We start from the raw sequence: 26,069 nt of genomic DNA, 5'->3' as shown, positions 1-26,069 counted from the left end.
ATGGCGGCGAGAGAGAGAGAGAGAAACAACTTTATTGAGCCGAGCTCGACATCTTCTTAGAAGCCGTCGATGGAAGTGGTTCCCGCTTCACGGGACCCATATACTTCCCTAGTCGCCTGGCCCCTGGAGATCAAGACGAGCTGGTCTTCCAGGGTAAGGCTAGTTAGCAAGGTCTCCCAACGCTCGGTAAGGGTGGATGAGGGATGGGGTAGTGTAGTGGGGCAGGTAAGAGGTGGGAGGATTTCCTTGATGAAATCGCATACTCCAATGACGTGTTGGAGCATGCCTAACTGAGTTTTGCAGAAATTACATTCCTTCTCGTACCTTTCCGGGTTCATCTTGTTTCGAAGGTAAGGGTGCGGGAAGGATCCTGCCTGTAGATCGCTTGCTGTTCTCTACTAAGCGATTTGTGAGGAACGGGATAACGGCGCCTTTCCGTCTTGTAATGGTTCGTAATGTTCCTATAATTATGGACTGTGGCTCACCTTCCTCTACCCGGTGTTCCATCTCTCGGGCGAACTGGTGGGCAAGTTTGTTGCCCTCCAGCCCAGAGTGAGCCGGTGTCCATATCAACTCAACTTTCCTTTCAGGTAAGTCACGTTTAGTCTTGAGAATATCTAGGGCCGCAAGAGACACCCAACCCTTTCTGCAGCTGTTATAGGCCTTTTGCGAGTCAGTGACAATTATTCCCACCTTTCGCTGCGCGAGTGCTACGCTATCGCGGCCTCTTCTGCCAGCTCCGGAAAAGACGTCTTGATGGAGGCGCAGGTTACGAGCACATCCCGCGTCGTAACTGCCAGCGTGGCTTTCGATGAAAACTTGGGTAATTACGCGTCTGTGAAGAGAGTGACCCCCTCTTCTTCTTCTACTATTTGATCTAAAGTCTCCGTCAAGGCCGCTATACGAGCCGTTCTGCGGCCGTCGTTACGACCCGACCTCATGTTTCGAGGCAGCGGCTTACTGCCGATGTTATGGGCCTACAACCTGGGCAACGGCCCAGTTACCTTCCGCTCTGCCTCTTGCCAGCCCAACTTGGCAAGAACGCGACGTCCCGCCGAGTTAGTCGAACTGTTTGATTAGACAGATGAGCTTCTATTAACTCTTCAACGACGTTGTGCTTGGCCATGCCGAGAAGCTTGTCGGTCGAAGAATGCTTCGGCATGCCCAGCGCCATCTTGGTTGCCTTGCGTATAATGACGTTCAACTGGTCCTGTTTTCTTGAGTACCTAGAGGTACGGCGCCGCGTAAACGATGCGCGACGTCACGAAGGCCTGGACGAGCGTCAGTGCATCGTCCTCCTTCAATCCTCTTTGTCTGTTTGTTACTCTTCTGATCATGTTCGAAATTTCTTCCGTTGAAACCTTGATTTTGTCGATCGACGCCCCCTCCTTGCCATTGTTCTGGAAGATGACACCCAGGATACGTGCTTGCGGGGTTGGCGTTATGGTCGTCCCGTCGATGGTGATTCGGACGTTCTTTTGGTCTCCTTTCTTTCTTCTTGGCTTGATGACGAGTAACTCTGACTTCTGTGGCGAGCAACTGAGGCCGCACGATTTAGCGAACTCGTGCACGGTCTTTGCCACTCTCTGAAGGGTCTCCTCCATCCAACTCTCCGACTCTGCCCTAGACGTCTACGCAGTGATATGGTCTGCATAGAGAGCGTGATTTATGCCCTCTATGTCTTGAAGCAAAGCCGAGAGAGAGAGGAGTGCCAGGTTGAAAAGAAGCGGCGAAAGAACCGATCCTTGCGGAGTGCCTCTGTCTCCCAGGACAATCGGTTTTGACTTCTCCAATTTTGATCGTTGCCGTTCTATTGCTTAAGAAATGCTGCACATACTTGAATGTTCGCTTTCCGCACCCCGTTTGACGCAGGTTACGGAGAACACTTTCGTGTGTGACGTTATCGAAGGCTCCCTTGAGATCGAGCGCCAGGCTAGCTCTTGGCGTAGGAGTCTTCGCTTGCTTGATAACCAGCTCGTGTAGTTGCACCAAGACGTCTTGCATGTTCAGGTGCCTCTGGAATCCGTACATGGTCGGTGGCATCTGATCAGTGACGTCCAAATGTCTCTGTAGTATCTTGAAAAACCATACGCTCGACCACCTTCCCCACACACGACGTGAGGGAGATGGGGCTGTAGGGGTTGGAGGACGGGCTCCGGGATGAAAACCCAAAACTTGGGAGGATTTATTCTACATTCTATACAGGGAGGTGAGCGTCAGGTAGCCGTCGTACAGTCATTACGGGCCGGCAGCAACTCGGACGCTGCGGCCCGCGGCAAGAAGTTCGAGAGAGGTGAATCCGGGAATCAGGGCATGCCCCAGAATGCTCAGGTCTCTCTGGAAGGCTTCTTATAAACCCTTCGAGCACTGTAAGTCACGTCATGTTTCACCAATGGGAGAGTCCGCTCCGATGACGCCACTTTCAGCCAATGGTAGGCGCCCGTGTCGCGGTGTCGCACCTGGCGGCTCTCTGCGGTCTTGCCTCGCAGACTGGCAATCCACTTCTTCTAGGCTGGAGAAGGAGGGGGGGCGCTCCTGCTTCATTGCACAAGGGCCCACCTGCACCCGGTGGCTCGGCTTCGCAGCGGTAGCAGATGCCTTCTTCAAAGCCGAAGGGGGACGATTGAGCTCCATTGTACGAGGCCCCCCTTCTAATCCCGGCGACGCACGAACTTGTTGGCACGTGAACTTGTTGCCTTAAACTTGTTTGCTCGGCCGCTTCTCTGGAATGCGCTTTCCTGCTTCTGCATTCCTCAATTAGCTGTGCTGCAATCCGATGTGGTCTGGGGAAGTAATCGCAGGAAACAGCTCCATATCTAACAGCTCGTCCTCGCCCCGGTTGTTCTGAATGGCCGGTGAACTCAATTCGCTGGCCATGAGGAACGCTGAAAGAAGCTGCAGGGTACTGGGGTCGAGCCTCGTTTGACAACCCTCGGGATCCTGGGCCCTGGAGAACATACGTCAAACAAACCAAACAACACAGCGCTGCACCACGCGTAAGCGCAGGCTCTTCACCCCTGACTCGCCAGGCTATTACTGAGTCAAAATCAACCCTTTTGACAAAACAGTTGTAACCACCCCTCCAAACAGCTATGCATTTCTCCTCGATTGCCGACAAGACCAGACTACTATTGTTGTTGCAAAACAAAAAGGTCGTTGACGATGCAAACAACAAATGAAAACAGCCGAACATAACTTAAGTGGCCTAACCACACGAACAGCATGTTTCCAATCTATCGCAGTGGCGTACTTATCGCACGTAATGGTGCCACTGAACAATCTGGTCAACCTCACAAGTACGTAATCACAAGCGCACTAGCCTTGTGGTCACTAAACAAAACGCGTACTTGCGTTGTAGGCAAACTTTTCACTTACGCTTACTCACGTTTCTTCCCTGAAAGTCCTACAGGACACGTGACATAAACGAACAATTAAACTTGCGGGACTTACACACTCCGCAGAACCCTTAAACTAATGCGTCTTTTAATAACTCGTTCCACGCGTACTTATAATAGAAGTCAGAATACGGTTGCCCTCAACACACGAGCAACCCAGTCATAAATCTGCTTCCTTCCGTCCACACAGGACACGCGCTAATGGAACTAAGAACGCTTCTCCGTGCAAATCATGCACTCACTGAAAATCTACGCGCTTAACCTTAGAAAATTCAACACTTAAAAAGAAAGAAGGTTAAATACCACACACGCGCGTTACGATAGGCCTCTCAACAATAACCCTGACCCTCAGGTTACTCACACACACACAAAAAAAAGCCTATCTACTTATTAATGAGCATCTCGCGAGACTACATGTTTACATAAAACGCATCTTTCAAATCTCGGAGCTTTCTCAAACCAAAACATAAACAAAGCTCAAGCCTTACACATTGAAAGAAACTCTAGTCTCAAATCGCGAAATTTTCCGATGCTCAAAAATAAAAAACAAACACTTCATTTCTACGGAAGCGCTCTTGGCCTCCCGTTCCCGATTGCTTACGACTGACTCATACTTTCAGCCTGACCCGCGGTGGGCGAAGTTTCAAAGCTACTCTGGCTGCCGAGAGACAACAAAAGGGCTGATTCACTATCAGCTCCCCCAAGACGTTACGGTCTCCTGCCAATTTGCGTCCTGGCGCCCCGCTTTCAACACGAACTCGATTGACCGCGTCGCTACTCCCCACCTGGTCTCGTCCTGCCACCTTCCGTTTCTTCGAACTGCACGCTGAGCTGTGAAAAGAACTACGGAACGACGAGGAGCTTAACTGCCTCGTGCCCTTTGTCCGCGTCCGTGCAGAACATTCTTCGCGGTCCCCCTTTGACCTGTGGCTCGAACGTTTAGGATGCGTCAACATCGTCAGTGACGACCGCACCTTTCTTCTCCTCGCGCCCTGCCCATTTGGGTTTCTCGCCATTTTTGGCGGCGCTACATTATTTACCGACTTTCGGTCTTTACCGCGCTTCTTTTTACGGCGCTTTCTCCTTGCACTCGTTTTCATGTCGCCTCGTGCCTCGTGCTGGCCGGTACACATTTCGTCGGCCCGGATCGGTCTCTTACCCGCACAGTCTGAGTGATTCTCACTTAAATCAACACTCTCTCTGCCTCGACTGGCGGACAGCTCAACCGACTCTGGCACAATGCAGCAGGCTTTACTCGAGTAAGACAACTCGCACTCTTGCGAACTGCCCTCTACTACATTGCCCAGCTCCCGCTGTGCATCGGCACACAGCCCGTCGGTATCGATCGCTGTCTCACGCGCACAGTCCGAATGATTAACAACTGAATCATCCCTATCTAGGCCATCTAGACTGGCGGAGAGCCGCACCGATCCCTGAACAATGCAGTTGTTCTCTCGTGAGCTACGGAGCTCGCCATCCCGAGAACTACTCTCAACTGCATCGTCCAGCTGGCACTTCACTTCTGCACGCAGATCTGGCTCTACATGGGTGCTCGCGTCTGTCGCGTCAACAGTACCCTTTTCCTCGCTAGCAACCTCGCTAACCTTACTAGCGACGCACACACGCGGTAACTGTGCCAATTTGTTCGCAGCTGGCCTAGCTGTCCCTACAGTCATCTGTTGGCACAGCACCTCGTCGCTCTCACTACGGCCTTTAACGGCCTCTATTGCCACTAAGGCATCGTTGGCAGCTAGCCTTTTCCCTTCACTTATGAATCTGCAGCTAATCTCACAGGCACTACTCTTTTCGTCGGCTTCTGGCGAAAATCTGCTAGATGCTTCCTCATTCTTTCGCTCTGTACTACCTACAGAATTCTCAGACAGCCGTTGTCTCTGTGCCAATAACTGATCACAATGCTGTATCTCTTTGATCAGTGCTGCCTTCTCTCTCTCATACTTTTGCTCACGCTCAAGCTTATGTTCCTGATACTCGCGTTTGCGTTCCTTCTCACGTTCGTGACGCTGACACATAAGAGCAAGTTCTTGAAGCTCCTGCTTCCGTTCATTCTCGCGTTCTTCACGCTTAAGCTCACTCCTAAGCTCACGACGCTCCCGCAAACGTACACGACGCACACGCTCCCGTGGCTCCTGTATCACTTCCCAAGCAAGCTCAATGCTTTTGCCGTCATTGCCACTATCGTTAATCGCCTTTATGATAGCTGGCGTCTCGATCCGTTCGTCCGCCTCAACTCCCAAATCGTCGCACACCAACAACAAGTCTAACCTCGTCAACTTTCTAAGATCCATGGCAGCTGCCCCGACAGGTGGTTAGAACTGTTTTCCTTAATTAATTTGTGCAAACACACAATGCAACAAACTCCCGATTCCCAGAACTATCAAAATTGAACACACAACCTTTGAGTCTGGCGAATCATAAGGAAAAAAACCACGCGCTCACTTACGGTTGCAGCACCCTGCCATCCGGTTCATTTGTCCGCTGTTCCCGGTTCCTTCCGGACTCCCTGGGTCGAAGGCTCGCTCCTTCTTCGATACTCCCAGTCTCTTCGGACCTCTTTCGACGAAGGCTCTCTCTTCTTCGCACTTCCCGGTTCCTTAGGATCTCTCTCGACGAAGGTTTATCCGTAGCGCTGCCACCAGCTGATGCATTCGGAGGCGATCCTACCGCTGCCAACCAGATGTAGGGGTTGGAGGACGGGACTTCGGGATGAAAACCCAAACTTGGGAGGATTTATTCTACATTCTATACAGGGAGGTGAGCGTCAGGTAGCCGTCGTACAGTCATTACGGGCCGGCAGCAACTCGGACGCTGCGGCCCGCGGCAAGAAGTTCGAGAGAGGTGAATCCGGGAATCAGGGCATGCCCCAGAATGCTCAGGTCTCTCTGGAAGGCTTCTTATAAACCCTTCGAGCACTGTAAGTCACGTCATGTTTCACCAATGGGAGAGTCCGCTCCGATGACGCCACTTTCAGCCAATGGTAGGCGCCCGTGTCGCGGTGTCGCACCTGGCGGCTCTCTGCGGTCTTGCCTCGCAGACTGGCAATCCACTTCTTCTAGGCTGGAGAAGGAGGGGGGGCGCTCCTGCTTCATTGCACAAGGGCCCACCTGCACCCGGTGGCTCGGCTTCGCAGCGGTAGCAGATGCCTTCTTCAAAGCCGAAGGGGGACGATTGAGCTCCATTGTACGAGGCCCCCCTTCTAATCCCGGCGACGCACGAACTTGTTGGCACGTGAACTTGTTGCCTTAAACTTGTTTGCTCGGCCGCTTCTCTGGAATGCGCTTTCCTGCTTCTGCATTCCTCAATTAGCTGTGCTGCAATCCGATGTGGTCTGGGGAAGTAATCGCAGGAAACAGCTCCATATCTAACAGGGCGCAGATTGTGATGTGCGGTGGCTTCCCCGGCTTGGGAATGAAATGCACCTCCGCTTCTTTCCATTCTTTTGGTAACGAACGCGTCTCCCCGGACGCGTTGGCGAGGTTTAGCAGTTCAGCTCGGCTTTTGTCACTCATATTTTTTAGCGTCTTGTATGTAACGCCGTCAATACCCGGTGCGCTGCCTTGATTACTTTCATCGATGGCCGCAACCAGCTCCAGTTCGGTGAAGGCTTCGTCCATCTCGACGTTGCTATCCCCTTCATACTCGTGAGTCGGGTTACCGCTCTTCTCGGTCTTGAGGTATTTACTTGTGAGTTCACAAATGAGCTTCTCCCCGTCCCCGTCGTAACTGTTGATCGTTCTTGTGAGGTCTCAAGCGCATGCGCTCTTGCTTTTTAACGGATCTATGAGGTTCCGCAACAGCTTCCAAGTCTTCTTCGTATATAGTGTGCTTTGCAGGTCGTCACACATCTTCATCCAATTTTCCCTGCATAGTTGTTCCGCATACTCGGTCACCTGCTTGTTGAGCGCGTGTATACGTCTGTGAAGCTTCTTGTTATGCCTTTGCCTCTTCCACCTTCGAGTAAGGCCGTGCCTGGCCGCCCACATGTGGCTAAGCCTGCTGTCTACGAAGGGAACTTGCGTAGTCGCAGTAATCTTCTGCGTAAATTTCTTTACAAATTCGTGTTGCTTTCTTGCCCACGCCTCATACATCTTGGCGTCTTGGTCCTCGTCTTCGCCTTCCGTCTGCGCTTCTACGTAACCGGTCCCAGTCTGTAATGTTGGCTTGACCCAGTTTCACCTTGATGTCGGTCCCCCCGAGGGTTACACAAATTATGTCGTGATCTGAGCTGAGATTTTCCCCCGTGTTACGCCAAGTTACGTCGAGGTTCCCCCGAACTAGCGTCAGATCAGGAGTGGGGTCTTTGAGCGTGCTAGTGCCTGTCGTGGTCGGTACGCCCGGTTCGTTAACCACCTCCATGTCGTGATACTCTGTAGCTTTTACCAATTGGTTCCCTCTTTTGGACGAATATTTGTAACCCCACATGGTGTGGGCCGCGTTGAAATCTCCTAGCACTAACATCGGTCTTGTTCTTGCTTCTTTAATGCAGTCCGATATGGTGCCTTCAAAGTCAATGACCCTGCTGGACGGTCGGCAATAAGCATCCAGGACGAAAATGTTCTTGTCACACCCCACTCTTCTGCTGTGAATCTCGATGAGCGTATGTTCGCAGCCTCGCTGAGCGGTCACGTGCTGTGTGGCCGCCACGTTGCTGCGGACCAAGATCGCAGTACCCTTTTCGCTAGGGTCCGTATACGTAATGTATCCCGCGAGCTTGACCCGGCCATTGGTCTCTTGTAACGCTATAATATCCGGTTTCTGGTCCAATTTATCAACGTATAGTTGTAACTCCCCTATCTTGTTTCTAATACTCCTACAATTCCATTAAAATAACGTCGCAGTCTTTTTCTGCTTTCCTTTATTCTTCGCCATTTTCTACTTTCTTGAGCGGAAGATTTGCGCACGGAACCAACTTTTCGCGGCCTGAGCCGTAGATTAAGTCGTGATGACTTCATCTTGGCAGCGGTGAGATGCTCAACGTCATCCAACGTCATGACTCTAATGGAGAGTTGGCTGCATTCGGCCTCCACATTATCCATTCTTACTGTTAGACTGTTCACTTGCGCAGACATTTGAGAAACTTGGCTGGAGATTTGCGTCAGCATGCTCATGACCGACTCTATTGTAGGAGGAACGGCGGCCTCGGCCTTCTCTGCCTCCATGGCAACAACTGCCGTTTCCGTCTGTGGAGCTTGCGTCACTGACTGCGTCAACGCCGGTGGCGTGATCGGCTTCGTCGCCGCCGGAGCAGCGCTGGTGGTGTCTCTCTTGGGTACTTTCTTTTTAACTGCACTGACGTCATTATCACTGTTCTTTGGTCTACTGAGCGTCTCGATACGCTCCATCATTACCTTTATCTGATTGTTTTGGCTCTTGATTTGATTGTTATGCCTCTCTATCGCTTGAGTTCCAAGCGGCGAAAGCGCAGTTAAAATGGTCGTGAAATCGGTGTCTTCCAGTCCTGGAAACGGCGTCATTTCTGCAGTGCGCTAGATACATTGTGAGACCTCTGGTGTTTTCGGTAACAAAGGAAACAACACACTATAGTGCAAACAGAGAAAGGACATTTAATGCGCCTTCTGTATAATGAACCAGCTAGCCAAGCTACCTACAAGGAATATTTTTCTTGGTAGAATACGTTGGGGAGTCGATAGCGGTGTTTACATGAATGCGACAAGTGGCGTTTCACACCGCATTTCTAGAGCTGTCTCGAATTACCCCGAGTAGTTCGACACAGTTCGCCGACGGCGCAAGTACCGCGGCGTATGTACACGCGGCTGACAAGGTACGACTCACCACGCAAAGTTACCAAGCGAATGGTTCGCCCATGACAGACCAAAAGCCGCAGTTTCGCCAGAAAGCCAAGCATTGATTGCCATAGCAAATTAGCACACAGCTATATGAAGTAATGATGGTATTATCGGCCGTGTAAACTAGTAAATACTCGCTTGCTAGCTAAATTACCAAGCATTGTGCCACACACGCACAAGCAATCATGAGCAGATCTCACTCGATGACCACGGAAACTCTGCGTGAAAACACAGGAGTGAGGAAGCGCGGCAGCAGCAGCGAGCGAATTGACCTTCGTGTTGAATCTCGCTTCAATGCGAACTAAACGGCGGAAACACAGCGTACACGAAACCATCAGTACTGAGCGCACTCTGTCCCCATCGCAGAAGATAGGGCACACGCGCGGCCGCGCCATAGGCAGCAGCCGCCAAAATGTTTAAACAGTTCGCTCCATGCTCAATTCTGTCAGTCGGCATGTCTCGGAGAGGCTTGGGCCCCAAAGGCCCACCTCTGGATTCACCAGTGCGCCCAGCTACCTAACTGCGACATCAACTCCCACAATCGTGTGTCACGCATGGAAGCCGAACGTCAGGATACGCGTGAGCCGCACCGGGAAGACTAAAGTCGATACAGCCGATCGAGATCCCCACAGCATCAACATTTTATTTACAATGATAACTATGCAAAAGTCATCAGAACGGCTTCTTGACGTGCTTGGACGTGGATGGGTTGACGATCTCGTCCAGCTGCCTCTGCAGCTCCTCCAGCTCTAGGTCTGGCACGTAGCGAATCTCCTCGTGCTCGGGTAGGTGCCGGTGCATACTCAACCGGACGCCCTCGGCCAGACTGTGCTGGACGGCCTCCAGGAAAATCGGCGCCATGACCCCCGGCAGTTCGGACACCTGCCCGCCAGTTGGCCAGTTTTTAAAGGGGACAATGAAGGGAAACAAACAGTTTAGACTGGCATAATACTATTCCAAAACTTTATTTTCGTTCCTTTAGCAGAAAAAGGTTGGTTGACAAAGTTTTTAAAATCTTTATGAACCCTTTATTGCATGTTTACACGTGCAAAGTGTGGCTACATTTAGTTTTGTATTAATGCGCGCTTAGAAAAACCAGGATTTTTTTTTTCTTTCAGATTTTTATTTCACAAGATACAGATGTCAACTACAGTGGGCAACATGCGCACCAGCTCAAGTGATTGTAGGTGCCCAGAGTTTTCTCTTGCTCCAACAGGCTAAGTTTCTGGTACCCCATTAACAAATATAAACTTGAATACAGAAGTTTGAATGCAGTGCACATTCCTTTCGTTATGTAATACGGAAAAAAAAAACACACTCTTGACTGTAATGTGCTAGTTCACCTTGTGGTGGCGCAGCCAGGTATTTATTTTTTGAGGAGGGGTCATGCACTCGACCAGGTAGAAGGTGGCTGGGCAGGCGAGTGTTGCAGCACGCCGCTTTATGACACCTATACCAACATGCGGAAACTTGTGAGGAAAAGAAGGCACGTGCCCCGTGTGCACCCCCCCCCCCCCCCCCGCGCTTCCTGGCTACGCCCCTGATACCTGGCATGTCGCGAAATTATGTCAGTTTGCATTTGGCAACCAACACTTTACATATTTGATTTGTAAAATATTTCTGACAGAAAAAATTGTCGACTTTGACATAACGCCCATCGTCGGCAACTAAACTTGCTTTGACAGGTGGTGTTTGTTTCGTTGCGGCAGGAGCGGCTGGTAACTCACTCAATTATTTCTTCCTATTAGTTCGCTCGATAATAAAATGATCAAAGTGTCATTACATAAAAATATGACGCAAATATAAAAACATAATCCTATTGTCACAGCCGGTAATGTAAAAAGAAGACGACGCTGATGGTGGTCTGAGAGACGATGAAGAAGTGTTTAGCAGTATCGATGCTCTACGCTTGTTGGCTCAACCATTAAAAGCCACTTGTAAATAGACGAACGCTTCTTCCTTCCCGTAACATCATTGGTGGAGGTGCGAGGACCACACTGTGCAGAAAATGTTCCCACGCATGTGTTGTTCCTGTCATGCAGGGTGTCCACTACAGTGGACATATTAGAAGATGTGTTACTAGGAAAAAACTTGGCTTCACTCAGCCACAATATTTAGAGTTTTTGCTTCTGAAGGCTTCTTCTATACCTTGTAGGTATAGAAGAAGTATAGAAGAAACTGCAATGTCACGATAGTCATAAATAAAAGTGTGAGGACGAACGTGACTGAATGTGACATGGCCGGAAAAATAAGACGCCATCCTTGAAGCCGTGTTGGGGGAAAACTGTGGTTGATGGCACCTTCTAGGGCACCTATACAAAACTTCTGTAGTGCACTAAAGTTGACACTATGCACACGAGCTTCTCGGAAGCAATAAACTTGCTACAAAACTAAGCAATAAACTTGCTACAAAACTAGCCAATATTTGTCCACTGTAGTGGGCATTATGCAACGAAGGTTAAAACGACAAAAAGCTGAGCTAGTTGGTAAGAATTCATTATGCAAAAAAGAGGTGAGGCATGCAGACAGGACACAAGAGTAGAGAAGTAGACAGTGTTTATGTTGTCCACTCTTGTGTCCTGTCTGCACGCCTCACCTCTTTTTTGCATAATGCAACGAAGGGTTAATTAATTATTTCAAGCTCAAATCGCCGCGCATGAACTTCAATGCGACGACACTGATTTCAGGTAATTATATCATATTTGGGCCCTCTCCGAGCAGTTTTCTAACACTTCCTCGGTGGGATTCCTTGATTCCTTTGGAATGCTATGTAAAGCTTCATTATCAATAAAGAGTTAGACTCAAGCAGATGCTCTCAAAATCTGTGGCACTGTGGAAAGCATGTACGAGAACTTCAGATTCTCCAGTGATATCGTAAACATTTATGAACTGTGGCACGTTACATGTGCTTGTGCACTTGAAATAATCAACAGTGATTATTGAAGCCAATTTGAGCTTTATAAGGCGTTTTATTTAACCCTTTTTGAAATTTCGTCCTAGATATACTGACAACTGTGTGTTTTGCTGCATATTTTGCTCCCTGTTGGCCATAAACGTGTAGAAATTATCGCCGGCTCCAACATCTTGCACGCCCAGCCTCCGTTCTCTGTGCTGATGCCAAATTGCGCTGCGCCAGACGAAGCCACTACAAACGCTGACTACGAGTCGGCCTTCACGACTATACACAACTGTATGAATGACCCCGATAGTGTTATTTTAGGTGCACAGGTGGTGAATGTCGGCCATTACACACAGGCGAGTGGTTGTGCTGCCAGGTAATCACTGCGATCCAGAATCTTTTATATGAATTAAGTAACATGCATTTGTCATCATCAGCACTCACCGTTCTTATGCTTCGATGGTGACATGAGTGAAATTAGTGAACTAAGTGAAATTAAGTCTCCTAGCGACCTAAGCGCTAGGAGACTCGTGACGACCATTCCTGTTCCACTTTTTTTTTTCTGAGATGTCTGCTTAAAGATGGCATATTCGAGTGAATACTCAAGTCAGTTCTACGTCCATTGTCAAAATATGTAATGGATGCACGAGCTACAATCACAGTAGGCGATCTTGTTATGACAGAAATCCGGTATATTTTAATTCAATAGCCTACGACACCTAGGAGCACCAGGCAGATTATATTTATGATGATTCTGGAATAAACTCAACAAAGCAGCCCATCTACTCTATGCTATGAGGTGCTGCAGTTTCCAGATTTCATAGCCGCCAGAGTGCATGAATGTGCAGTCTCCGGTCGCCACAACGAGGCAAAGAAAAGATGGTCTAGCAAATCCCGGAGTGCTGGCATTTGTTCGGTGCTGCCGAGTTCTCTTGGGGCTTGGTCTTGTCTCAGAGGGCGTCTCACGTCAAGTACAAGTCAGTTCTGTTGGCTTCCTTTTTTTCTTCTATGCTAAATAAAGCTGGATTATGATGCATGTTGTAGTGGCGAACTCGGGAATAATATAAACCACCTGATCTCGTTTATTTATATAAAGTACGCTCAGGGTAAAAATTTACCATAAGCGATGATGGCGTGCACAGACCAAGGTAAAAAATATACACAAAAGCACATTATAAATAGAAGTTAAAAACCAATGTTAACTTGTAAATTACATTATCTGCCAGCATCATGCTTCCAGTACTAGTAACAAAACTTAAAGAATGTGTTATTAAACACGGTTCTAGTGTTAAGTGCGGTAAATAAAGTAGTTTTATACAGAGCGGCTTTCTTATACTAATGATGCTGGCAGACTGTTACAGTCATTGCGTGTCTTAGGTAAAAATTGTGAGTGTTTCGATGATATCTCTATGATGGCACAAGAGGTGCGCAATTTTTTTTTCACATGTTGCTTAAAGGCAGGGAGCATACTCTAGAGTGACCAGGAGCGACAGCTGAGATATTGTGAGGGTGGGTGCCCATGTTACCTCAGGAGAGGCAGTGTAAGGGTTAATAAGCTGGGCAAGCTTAATGCATTAACAAGCACAACACCTAGACCAACAGAATGTCGCCACCGCAACCGACACAGTAGACTGCGATCTTAGTTTCACTGTTCAGCAGAATAACATCTACCGGCTTCGCAAAGATTCTTTCTCTCTCTCTCTTTAACAGTGTGCTGGAAATCGCCAAATTCGAATATGGTGATGAGATTGAAATCCAAAGGATACAATCTCGCTCAAATACTGCCCCAGACTGTCACCTTTAGGACACCATTATTTCACAAAGCTGCATCTTTAAAGGTCATACGGACGATTAACATTTCCACTATATGGTTTCTTTAACTTTTCTTAGTATGTTAGTTACACTCAGTTTTACGTAGTAATTAATTGCAGGGGCGATACTATACGAGCGGTCCAGATATAACACTGAGCCAGGCACGTCCCCAGGATTTTGGGGGAGGGGGGGCAGGAGGGGCAATCCAAGGTAACATTTCTATGCAAATGAGGGAGGGGTACCTTTACTATTACAAATGTGAATAACACCCGGCATTCATCATAAAAACATGTAAACCCGCAAAAGAGAAATGAAATAAGGTGTATCTCACAGGTACGCATGTGAGGTACACCTCTCCTTCACTTGGCAAACAAGGAACCACACCAAATGGACTCGCGCAGGAAAGAAGCACAAGAACAATGCCAAGAACAAGTAAACAAGTGAAAGTGTGAAATAATGATTTCTATAGTAGAATACAACTTTAAAAAACAGCAGTTGGCAACCAAGCCACACGAACCACACGGGTTCGCATTACTCCGCTAGCCAAACACTGAAGCAAACAAAATCGTCATCATGCGGCCTTTTCAAAATGGCGTCATACTTGATACCTCCACAGCATCTGTTGTTCTTGAGTCTTTTCATCGATGGAAGCAATGAGGTGTTGCAACAGACAAGGACAAAGTGTGTTTCACTCTTGAAAAGTCTGCGGTATGGTTCATTTCACTGCTGAGCCCGTTTTACTCACAGAACTTCAGTGCCAGCAGAACTGAAACTTGACAATAAATAGTTGCAGCGAAGCAAGCATTTTATTTCAGTTCAATAAAAAATTAGGCTTTCGCAATTCCACTATAATAGGCAAGGGAAAACATATAAAATTACGCGCTAATAATTTTATTTTTGTGGTTACCGCCTTATTTGGGTAACAGGAAAAGTTTGAAGTACGAATTATTTGCAGCCTCACGGAGGAACGAGGGCAGGGCGCGGCTTCACTGCAGACTTAAGTTGTATCCGACTATAGTAGCGCTTTTTGGATTAGCTCTGAAAGATTTATAGCGAAATATATATTTGCGGAACAATCACAGTTCTTTTGGATCCCACGTTTACTCCTCTACCAAGTGCCAAAACCGACTCGTATTGTTGTTTGGGAAGTTGCGTAACGATGCATGGCCGCCAGCCCCGCACAACCGCGTAGAGCGCAGGACGCTGGAGTTCTAGATGTACAGCACCTACCATGGAAGGTTAGAAAAACACCTGCATAAGCACAGCCGAGAAGTGGCTACATCAGGCGGCTCTACTGATAACTGTAGAATTCATAAACGTTGGTTAAATTTGTTAATTTTCGCTTTTCCTTCCTGTTTGGCTGTTGCCTTGGCTTAATTTCTCAACTCCTTGGGACTCTTGCTGCCAGTTGCCAATTTTGCACAAAATGTGCTGTGCAATTAGGGAAAGACCAGACGAGGTAACGGGTGACAGTCATATTGCTTATGGGTTTAAGGGCTATTGCAGGGTTTGATGATGGATGCTGTTTCACATTATTTTAATTTGGACTTTAACTCATATCGCGGGTATATGGTTCCGACGATCTGCCAGCGTCGCGGCGAGCCGCCACTCGAGGAAATAATGAAGCAAAACAAAAAAGTTAAACTCAACTGGCGTTTTCTCCGGCTGCAACTCGTTCCTCAAGCATACAGACCAGCTGACTACGAACGGAATGCCTTTCCTAGCCCCTGGATCAGTCTAAACAAAGAAGGTTGAACTAACGAAGCAACAGTCATGCGTGTGACTGTTGAATAGATGGTGACAACTGAACGCATGTCGAGTTAATCACGCGGGCGCCGAATCGATGAGAAAACTGGCCTTCACACCCCAGGAGATGCCGATAAATACCGTCATCCAAAAGGAGTGAAAAAGGCAGCAATATGTTGACCACCGAAAAGCCGCCAAGTCTCAACATTGATTTGACGGCGCTTTAGGAATGTGTGTGAGGATTGGTGGCGTGGGCGGGGAGCGGATATGCTGCTTAATTTCGCTTCATCCCCCCCCCCCCCTCACTGGGTACGTGCCTGCCCAGAGCCCAACATTTGCACATCAATACATGCTAAGACATGTTCCTAATTACCTGAATGTTTCGCTCGTAAACGTTCAGCTTGAACGTGTCTTCAACTGTAGTGCTCTGTGGTGTATACGTAGAGATCGCCATTGATTCCAAAGGGGTAGCCCAGCTGTAAGAAAAAGAGTGAACTCACTGAGAGCTTCTCTGTATAATAAATATAAAACCGTAGCTTCAGCAGTGCACCAAAATCTGACCAGCATACCAGAGCTATAACAACTGCTTACCATTCTGAAACCCGAATCCCCAACATCGTAGCTATTTTAGCCACTTTTCTGGCATTGTTCTCGAGCACGGTGAAGTCGTAACCTTTCAGCTGGACGTTAATAAGCCCTTCGTGCACTGGTAGCGGCGGCTTCAAATACTGCACGTGAGAAAAATGGAGAAGCAGCACATTACTGACCATGACATCAACACACAAGACGAAGAACAACTTCACCTGAAGGTATTCTGGTTCGTGGTACTTCATGATCGACCTTACACTGGAAACATGAGTTCTTAAAGCCCTACTTGTGAGCTGTAATAAGGCCTAAAAAAAGATTTGCAAGCGAAAATTAGGCTGAGGTTGAACTGTTACATCGCAAGGGATGCACTTACCGACACTCCAGCTCTGTTCATGTTGACTGCGCCATGTCATGATAAATGGAAAAAGAAAACACGTTCGCAATGAAATTAACATAGAACACGCAGACGAATGCATAATGTAATGGCATCTCCGTGCAAAGAGCGAGACAGGGGAATATTACTTACCGAAACTGCCAGAACAGCCGGTTTCGCAAACGTGCGGTCACCAGACCCTATAGTGCCTTGTCTCGACTTCTCTTGGCTATGCAGTTGCTGCTTACTGGCAAAAGGAAAACTGCCTGCGTATCTGCGTACATGCCTAAAGTAAGTTGTAAATTTACCCTTTAAATACGTTCGTCGAAAACATTCGCGACGGCAATTAAATTTGTGCAGTTGTGTTGCACCTGGTTTCGGTTTCAGTGTAATAGAACGTGTACGTTCTAACCACACTTCATTGATCTTTGCAAACGCAATCAATCAATCTGCTCCGTTCATATTCAACGTGTTCAGGCGGCTGCATAAGTTGGTACTAGTTCGAAAGCAACTATTTGGCAATTGGACCCGAGTGATTCCTGTAACAAGCAAACCAGCTGGTACAGGTCCCAACTGGGGTTAGCTCGTCCGCCCAGCATTAAGAAACTCTTGGTCCCCAGTGGGTCATGGTAAAGCCCCTACATCCACGCTGGATGGAGGGGCTTTAGGTCATGGTTGGTCGCTGTTGGAAACGCAACTCCTAGGCAGGAAAACTGCGTTGATTTTGCTTTAACAAGCGTACCTCCCAGAGACGGGAACGGCACCCAGTCAGCTTTGCTGTAGAACGACAGAAAACGACATTGAAATATAGACTACGCGCGAAGTCGGCAGATCATTTCCCCACAACTGTTGTCGTTGACCTGAGTTGTTGTGGCGCACACTCATGGTGGGAACTACTATGCACTTAAAGATTTCTTTTTCCTTCAACTCCGTAAAAGGAGAGGCAATCCGATGAATTCGTCTGTCGGTTCTCGCCATCGTCACTTGCGGCAGCTCAGCAGCTCTGGTCTCGGATGTTACGTGCATGCGTCGCCTTTCAGGTTTATGTAACGCACAGCAAATTTGATGCCATGCTTGCAGAGTTTCCGTTGTGACTGTAGTGTGCCATCCACATTTAGAATCTGATCCCTTAGCCACACAGGCAAAATTTTCGCTATAATACTACAAACTCCATGCAACATCGCATGCCAGGCTCTGCTCAGCCCAGACACTGTTCCCACACCAAAACAAATACGCTCAACCTACCGCGAAGTGACCGAAACGTCACAGGAAGTCCTTCAGCTTAACCCCACTGAATTTTACCATGCCTAACACACGAATAAACGAAATACTCAGTCGTATGTCACTTCGCACAGACAAATGGGAGGCACGCTCACAAAGTCATGATCATGTACCTGAAGCTTAGCCTACTTCCTGTATGGAATGTACGGCCAAATCACCTCGAGAAATCGATGGCGACGTTCCGATTCCGCCACGTTACAAGTCACGGAGAAAGCGGTACCTCCAGATCCCCCAAGCGATCCGGCGAGCTCAAGATCGAAAGAACGCCTAGCCCGCACCACAGCTAAAACTTCACATTGATGTTACTTATCGTAATAGTCCCGTAAGCTTTTTTGAACACACAATGTGCTGGAACTACCCATTACGAGCCACAACACTGAATCCGTCAATAGAAGATTTGCAACAATATCTTAAAATGTGGTTCCAATTCCTGTGCTAGTGCTACCACTTTTGGGTCACAACACTGAATCAACATACAATTTGCTACAATTTCTTAAAATGAGCTTCCAATTCCTAAAACACCCTAACCTGGGGCGCTTACTCATCGAGTCATTTATTCCCCGTTACTCTTTTCATGCTGTACGATTCCATTTTTCCTTTATGTACCAGCTAGAAAAGACCACTTGTAAGACGGATGCCAACCAAACTACCAGGTTCTTTTTAGCCCAACACAACGTGCCAGCCTTTGTGCAAGATCAGAGATGGTAATGGTTATGTACATACATGGTAATATCAAAACATCTCGAGACAGGCTGTTTTGAATTCATGTGCATTCAAACACAGTCCCCTTTTCTAGCAATACAGCGCTCGCAGCGTTCCTGACACTTCATTCACGAAGTGGCAGGAACGCTGCGACCGCTCTATTCAGATGTCCTGCACATCTCTCTTCGAGCCGAGCACCCTTCTGCGATTAAAGCTCAAGGCAACTGTGCAGAAATAGAGACTTTCTGGCTGGCTTTTAACTTTGGGAAGAGTGAAATAAGCAGAAGCCAGATCTGACTAGTAGGGTAGAAACCATGTTGTTTTCAGCAAGAAACGTGTGCACAGTCCTCTGTGAAAGTGTGCATTGCTGTCGGGAAGCATCCAGCTCCTCATGCACCCCTGATCGGGCTGTTTTCTCCAAACAGTCGCCCTCAGATTACCTATAACTTGGCGGTAGAACTCGTTTAGTCTGGCCATTTGGGACGAATTACAACGATTGCCAAAAAACATTGCGAGCATGCACCGTGTTGAACTGTGAACATACCCAGCCATATTACAGTCGCGGAGACAAACTTTTCCGTGGCGACGATTGTTGCCTAGTCTCGGGGTCTTACTCATGCACCCAAGTTTGTTTTATAGTGATGATCCTCAATGTGAAAGACGGGCAATTTGCTAGGGCTTGCTCCCACTTATTAGGCTCTCTTCCCGAATAGAACTCAGCTCAATAGTCACCATTTTGAGACGATTGTTTAAATCAAGTCCACAGTGCAGAAGGATGCTTGACAGTTCTGGGAAAGACGACGTCCAGGACAGGTTCACAAAGTGCTGTTTTGCTGCACAAGGGAAGTATTTCCAAAGCGATAGCACTTGAAATAGCTTCTTCAAAGCAGAGCCAGTCTCAACAGTTTTCGACATCGCCTTGTATGAAACGAGGAAGTACGCATGTTAATAGTGCCTACAATAAGCTATAATTTCCACTGGTGAAGAGTCCCAAAAAGGGCCTATAGAGTGACTGCCTACAATGTTACCTCACAAGTCAGGTGCGGATATAAAGTTTGAGCCATGCAGACTCAGTGGCACAGAGCAGATGAGAAAATATACAAGCTATGTTTGTCTGCTTCCAAGTTTACGAACACTTACCTCAAGGCCTGTGAAATGACATTTTCAGATTCGAGCTGAAGGGTTTCAAGTGCTAAAAAGAACCAGCATGAACACCGAATAATGAGGAGTTACTTTCCTGGCACCATGATAATTTTTATTGTACAGAAACAGGCCAGGAGATGGAGGATGAGACAGGCAACATGAACAGCTGCACATTGCTAACACAATGAAATGTTTGTAATGATTAACACAACTTTTGCTTCTGTACAGGCACTCTTGGAGGCGACAGGGACGGGTGACCGATGACAGCTTGACACGGCAGCCAAGTGGATGCACTCTCCAATTAGAACATGGTGATCAGAATGATGACCTCTTCTTTGCAGATGCTGAACTGCTGCTACTCGAACGATGAGTATGACAAGTTAAGGAGGCAAATACAGCGGCACAAAGTGCAACTAGAACTGCCACAGTGAAGAGAATACAAGAAAAAATGCAAGAACAAAAGAGTTATCCAGGCTTGACTCTACAACACAATGCTTACTTTCATTAATTTCCAAGGGCATGTCTCTACATTGTACAGGGACATGCATATTTTGCTTAATGTATTACAAAAAAAAGATTTTGTCCATACCACTGCACTGTTCTTGCTGAAATTTTGCATGAACATCGCATTTTGGAGTCTACGTCGCTCAGTGTAACACTTGCCACAGCTAATTTCCCCGATTTTTAAGAAAAAAAAGTGCAACTTGCTTCCGTTTGCGGTGATGCGAGCAGTTGCCCAACGGAACACGCATAAATTTACGTCGCCACAAGCTGGAAGCTGCAGAAAGCAGCGTTTCAGGTAGTAGGGCTGCCATGCCCTGACCAGCTGCTTTCTGTAGCTGCCAGCAAGCGGCGACGCAAATTTATGCTTGCACCATCATGGCAGCAGCTCGCATTCCTGTAAACGAAGGCAACTTCGCACTTCTTTCTTTAAGGGACAGGCAACCACTCAGAACATGAATTGAGATAACCCCGGAGATGGAATGATTCACCATCGTGGTGGCTAAAACGAGCCATGTTTTTCTCAATAAACATTGTATTTTTAATTTATCACTAAAAGTGGCAAAAAATGACCTTTGGTGCCCGACACGGTAAAAACATAAAGCTGCATAAGAGGTCCGCCACGTGACCTTCTAATAGTATACGTGGTGCCTGGTCTTTTTTTTAATAGTATTGAAATGCAATATACTTTTCGTTATCGTAGGTTTTTCCTGACTTACCATGTGCTCATAGATAAGCCTTCGTTTGTAGTGAGCAGAAAAGTGGCGCTGCCTTTGCCTTCATTTTCGATGAGTTGGCTTGGCTCGTCTATCAACAGAACGATGACAACAGAGGCCAGCTAGCTATGATGTAGGTGTGTAATTGGGGGAAAACTCTATACAAATATAAGAAATGGCTGTACAACAACGCAAACTTACTGCATCAGCTATTTATTTTCAAAAGTGGTTAAAAAGGTAGAAATGTTGGTGCTTAACCACAGTTACACTCGATCTTGTGAAAGCAGAACGATTTCACAATTTGCGAGGCAGGCTATCAACATTACTCTCACTTCTCAGCGTTGATGGAGGAGGGACTCTTACTTTATTAGAGGCTGCTCAGATAGAAAAATTCCGCTTACTAAATAACCACACGCTTTTGGAAGTAACTGCTGCAAATGTATCCACTACCGAATGAGAGTTTTGCATTGCACATAATATACTAGGTCCTTAAATATCGGTTGACAGTGCCTTTAAAAACCAGGCAATTAACTGTGCCATGTGTTACACTGAATGAGACAGACTCTAAGATGCGATCTTTCTGCTAAATTTTAGCAAGAAAAGTGCAGTGGTAAGTGCACATCTTTTCTTCAAACACATTAAACGAAATATGCATGTCCTTTATATTTGCCCAACTAATGGTGCCACTTGTCATTGGTTATATGGGGCGAAGTCCCAGGTGCAGATTCTGGGGCTTCTTCTTGCATGCAGCATATTTTTGCGTGCATAATCCACACAACAAATTAAAAAGATTTAGCATTAAAATTGTGGTGCGGGATTGTGGAAATCTTGATTTAAGGTGTGGCTTCAAGGCAGCATGCACGCTGCTTAGGAAAACCTACCCTCTCCCCGATCGTGCGTGCTGATCACGATTTGATTTTGTGGAGTGCCCATCACGTGACCGAATGGTCCCCGTTTCCGTGGGAGAGATATGGCGGAAGACAAATCATAGGATTTTTGGCTCCATCGCTGTCACCCATGTAAGGGCTGTGTCCACACTGTCATCCTCTGTGGTGAGAATCCTAAGTGCGATGTGATCGGATTCACGTTACATGTCACATGACTGATTCATCCACGATCACATCTGTTGCGTAAATCCAGCTTTATCAGCATAGCTGAAGATTGGGGAGTACAGAGTCGCTGGTAGAAGATAAGCGGTGGATGAGTCGTCCATCCATGAATGGGGACTTGCTTTTGCAAAGATTTGAGCATTGTTGTATGCAGTTATTTCCGCGAGTTATATGTGAGAAAATACGGCGGTTTCGTCATGAGAGCCACATCTACATTTTCCATGTCATAAAGACAAGCAAACTGCACTTGTATTTACCCTATGAAAAAATTACTGCACTGCTATTACAGTGAAACCTCGTTAAACCGTAGTCGGCCGGAGCTCGGAAAAAGTACGTACTAAACGGTAGTACTGTTTAAGCGAAATAGCATGAGATCGCCCACTTACCAGTCGATAACGGAACTCAGAGAGAGTGCGATGAAAGGGGAAAAACATGCAGTATTTATTCACTTCGCGGGACGTAAGTGTTATTTTTGTTTGATGTAGCGGCGGCCTAGCACGACGACAGCGGCCTCAAACTTACTGAAGCTGCGTGCCAGCTTCTCAGCCAGCCCCCCTCTTCTCGGCAAACACTCGCACGGCACGACAGATTCCTCGTTGGCGTTACGTATTCTCCGTGCACGCGCGCAGTAGTGCTGCATAAGTCCCGTGGCGCCTTTTTCATTGCCGGGTGCCGGAGTCCGGAAAACTTTCCGTTTGGAATAGTTACGTTATCGCGCCCCTGTTCTTGCGACGATCGCATTCACGAGGCTGACGTAACGCGCAGCTTCTGCCACTGTCAGGCCTGAATAGCCCGTGCTGTCGCTTTCCGTGTCGTCCTCATCACTGTCGCTAGTTGACACTTCGGCAACAACAGCGGCAACGATGGTGAAAAGTCGAACCTCGTAGCCGACATCTCTTCGCGGTCACAGCAGCGCTGCCGAGCAACTTCGCATTCCAAATGACACACACTGTTGTCAACAGCAGATCCATGTCGCAGGCCAGCGTCGACTTCTTCGTGTCACGTTCGGTAGCACGGACGATGTCTAATTTTTCTTCTATGCTGAGCACCCGGCGTCTTTTTTATCCTAGCTTTGACATGACGCGAGTCCTCGCTTGCACGACGCCACAACGCTCTCTGGCATGGCGTCCATGCGGCGTCGAAATGATGTTGATGTTGATGCGGCTTCACGTGCAAACGCACAGGGCGCTTGGAGGCCGTTGTACCGATCTCTGAGGCTTGTTGTTCTGCCGGGCCGCCCGATGGAGATTACGCACCGCCGTGTTTGCGCGACGAAAAGTGGAAACGCTACGTTTTAACCGATGCGTACGCAATAAGCTGGTACGGTTTATGCGGATACAAAATACATTATGTTCAATGGCCGCTGAGTCGGGGAATTGACTTTACTACTTTTAAACCGAAACTACTGTTTAAGCGGGTACGGTTTAACGAGGTTTTACTGTAGTTGTTAAATTTACCTCACAAAAATGCTAGCGTTACAATTACAAAACTGGTTCATTCTGCCTACTCCTTCACCAACACAATGTACTGTACAGCACTTTACATGCGACTTTAATATGACCAGCACCATACTTCTTTTTCAATAGCCGACATGACAACTTTGGGAGCAGCTCTGTCACTGATTATAATGCACCCTCCAACTCTTCCCACATAACTTACCCTTCTGTGAAAGCCTTGTGCATCAGATGCAATGATGAGCACATTTTCTTTTTTTTTTTTTCACACGGTGTTTGCCAATTCACTGTAACACATCACGGCTACTGCATATTTTCAAAAGATTCCTCTTAGCTAGCAGATAGGTTTCTTTCAGACATATCACCAAACTTTCCAAACATCCCCAACTCTCCCAAACAAACAGAGGCAGGAAGGATATTGCTTCTTGTCATCGCGATCGGCTCGCCGTTCCCCACGAATTTTGGGCGATACTTCTTCCTGGAGGGAGGAGAGTGGCTGGTCATGAGGCAGTCCTGGGAACGACTGCACATCCCTCACCCTCCTATAGCGATCCTTCTCCTTGACATCCTCCCCATTGCGCTTGCTCGAGCTTTTGGCTGGATAGACAGGGAGCACAATAAGTTTATCAGAAGTGCGCCACTACTCTGAATACTAGGGGTGTGCAAAAACCAAATAAGTTGATTTCAAATAACATATTGAATTGAATCAAGAAGAAAGGCAAATCTCAAATCAAGTATAATAAAGTTCAGCAGCCTAATGCTTAAAAGTTTTGTAGAAGAAAGTCAGTTGTTGCACAAGTTCGTCATAACAATGTTGCTAGCTATCAATAGCTAAGGTAACTAAGGATTGACAGGTACAATATGGTTGTCTCTTGTTGAAAATACCCAATTACAGTCAATGTCCGATTTTCTGAGCATGCCCGATAATTGTGACTCCTTCAGGGCACCGTCACGTACCCGATAGAGCCAATGTATAAAAACATCTAAAATTTCGGACGCTCAAACCTTTCGCAGTCTGATTTTCTGTACTTTTTACCCTTAGCCACAGGTCCAACGTGGCATCCGTCACCACCATTTTGATTATCTCGGAGCCCCAAACCCCTAGTGTCGCATGCCGATCCGCTAGCCATAGCCAGCCGCAGCACCGCGGCCATCGTATTGTACTGAAACCTCAAGCCAGCGCTCTCGCACACCAATCTGTTGGCAGCCAATCTGTTGGTCGGTGATCATGTTGTGCTGTTGTGTGCTCTCCGACATTCGCTTAGAAGCTTCCTGCAGTTTGGTGCTGTGCTTTTCATCGAGTGAATTTGCTGCTGACAGTGATGGCTTCGAAGCACGCAAAGCCCTACTGTAGGCTGACGATGGAAAAGAAAAAGATACCGTCATCAAGGAAGTTGAAAGCGGCCGGTCACAAGCACACATGGGCAAAGAGTTTAGAATTTTGAAGCAAACAGTTTTGGATTTCATGAAAAACAAGTTGAAGATCTTGGAAGTGGCCGGAAAGTCAAGCAGGGCTCAAAATAAGAATGTGCGTCAGGGCATTTATCCGAAACTTGAGCAAGCGCTCCTCATGTGGCTACATACCATGATCGCAAAGCGAATCCTGGTCTCGGGTTACACCTTGAAGCAAAAGACAGTCTTTCGCGCTTCAAATGAACATCGTTGACTTCAATTTCAGCGAAAGGTGGCTCAGAAATGACAAGAATTGCAATGAACACAAGTTCAAGAAAATGTGTGGGGAAAGCGGCACTGTCGACGATTCAGCTGTCACGCAGTATCGGAATAGAAAGCTACATTCTTTGTTGCAGCAGTTCGCGCCTCAGAACATTTTCAGCTGCGATGAAACTCGATTGCTCTAAAATGTGCTCCCAGAGAAAACGCTTACATTTGCAGGTGACCCCTGCCGTGGCGGCAAACACAGAAAAGAGCGGCTGACCGCCCTTGTCGGCAGCAACATGTCAGGCAGCAAGAAGCTTCCGATGCTTGTCACAGTTACAGTTACACCTGCTCTTGTGAAAGGGGGCAACCCTACCTGTTCAGTATGAGGACAACAAGAAGGCCTGGATAACACAGCAGTTATTGCAAGTGTACATTCGCAAGTTGGTCAGAAGGTTCCAACAGCAGAATGAAAAAGTTCTGCTGTTCCTAGACAACAGTGCTGTGCATGGCCACATCAAAGACCTAAAGGCTATACAGATAGAATTTTCACTACCAAACACCACAGCAATCCATAGCCGATGGACCAAGGTGTGATCTACAACGTGAAGCTTCTGTACAGGTCACACGTGCTCAGCTTACATGGTGCTGTGCTCAGACAGCGGCAAATGTTACACCGCTGACCTTAGGTATGCTGTCGGCATGTTAGTGGACTCGTGCAGGTGGTTACACGAGAGACGCTTTACAAGTACTTTCGCCACGCGGGTTTCACACTCAGCATTAAGACGGCTGGCTGTCTTGCCCGGAGAGAGAGTGTCTGATCAATCTCTTTCCATGGACTTTGTGTTCAACGACCTGCACACCCCTGG

At 47.5% G+C, this 26,069-nt stretch overlaps 2 protein-coding genes across 4 annotated transcripts in view; both read right to left on the bottom strand.

Moving 5' to 3' along the window:
- Positions 1-9,843: 9,843 nt before the first annotated feature.
- On the bottom strand, positions 9,844-16,923 carry mRpL48 (mitochondrial ribosomal protein L48). The gene is made up of 6 exons (XM_070535217.1): positions 16,792-16,923; positions 16,639-16,664; positions 16,481-16,570; positions 16,269-16,405; positions 16,051-16,153; positions 9,844-10,102 (listed from the first exon to the last, which is right to left on the bottom strand). The coding sequence occupies exons 2-6, from the start codon at positions 16,657-16,659 to the stop codon at positions 9,893-9,895; spliced, it is 561 nt and encodes a 186-aa protein (XP_070391318.1). The 5' UTR covers positions 16,660-16,664; positions 16,792-16,923; the 3' UTR covers positions 9,844-9,892.
- A 2,922-nt stretch (positions 16,924-19,845) lies between these two features.
- The window catches only part of tho2 (THO complex subunit 2-like protein), a 111,329-nt gene continuing 105,105 nt past the window's right edge, over positions 19,846-26,069 (bottom strand). For 2 of the 3 annotated variants that reach the window (XM_070535213.1, XM_070535214.1), the window contains 2 exons: positions 23,964-24,141; positions 19,846-20,134 (listed from right to left, as the gene is read on the bottom strand). In XM_070535213.1, the coding sequence (XP_070391314.1) occupies positions 20,080-20,134; positions 23,964-24,141 (233 nt within the window). In that variant the 3' untranslated portion in view covers positions 19,846-20,079. The remainder of the gene's footprint in view (positions 20,135-23,963; positions 24,142-26,069) is intronic. The other variant, XM_070535215.1, reaches the window with a different exon arrangement.

This window comes from Dermacentor albipictus, chromosome 3, assembly GCF_038994185.2.
Source record: "Dermacentor albipictus isolate Rhodes 1998 colony chromosome 3, USDA_Dalb.pri_finalv2, whole genome shotgun sequence".
In the NCBI taxonomy this organism is placed as follows: domain Eukaryota; kingdom Metazoa; phylum Arthropoda; class Arachnida; order Ixodida; family Ixodidae; genus Dermacentor; species Dermacentor albipictus.
This window is presented reverse-complemented; position numbering and strand designations above follow the sequence as displayed.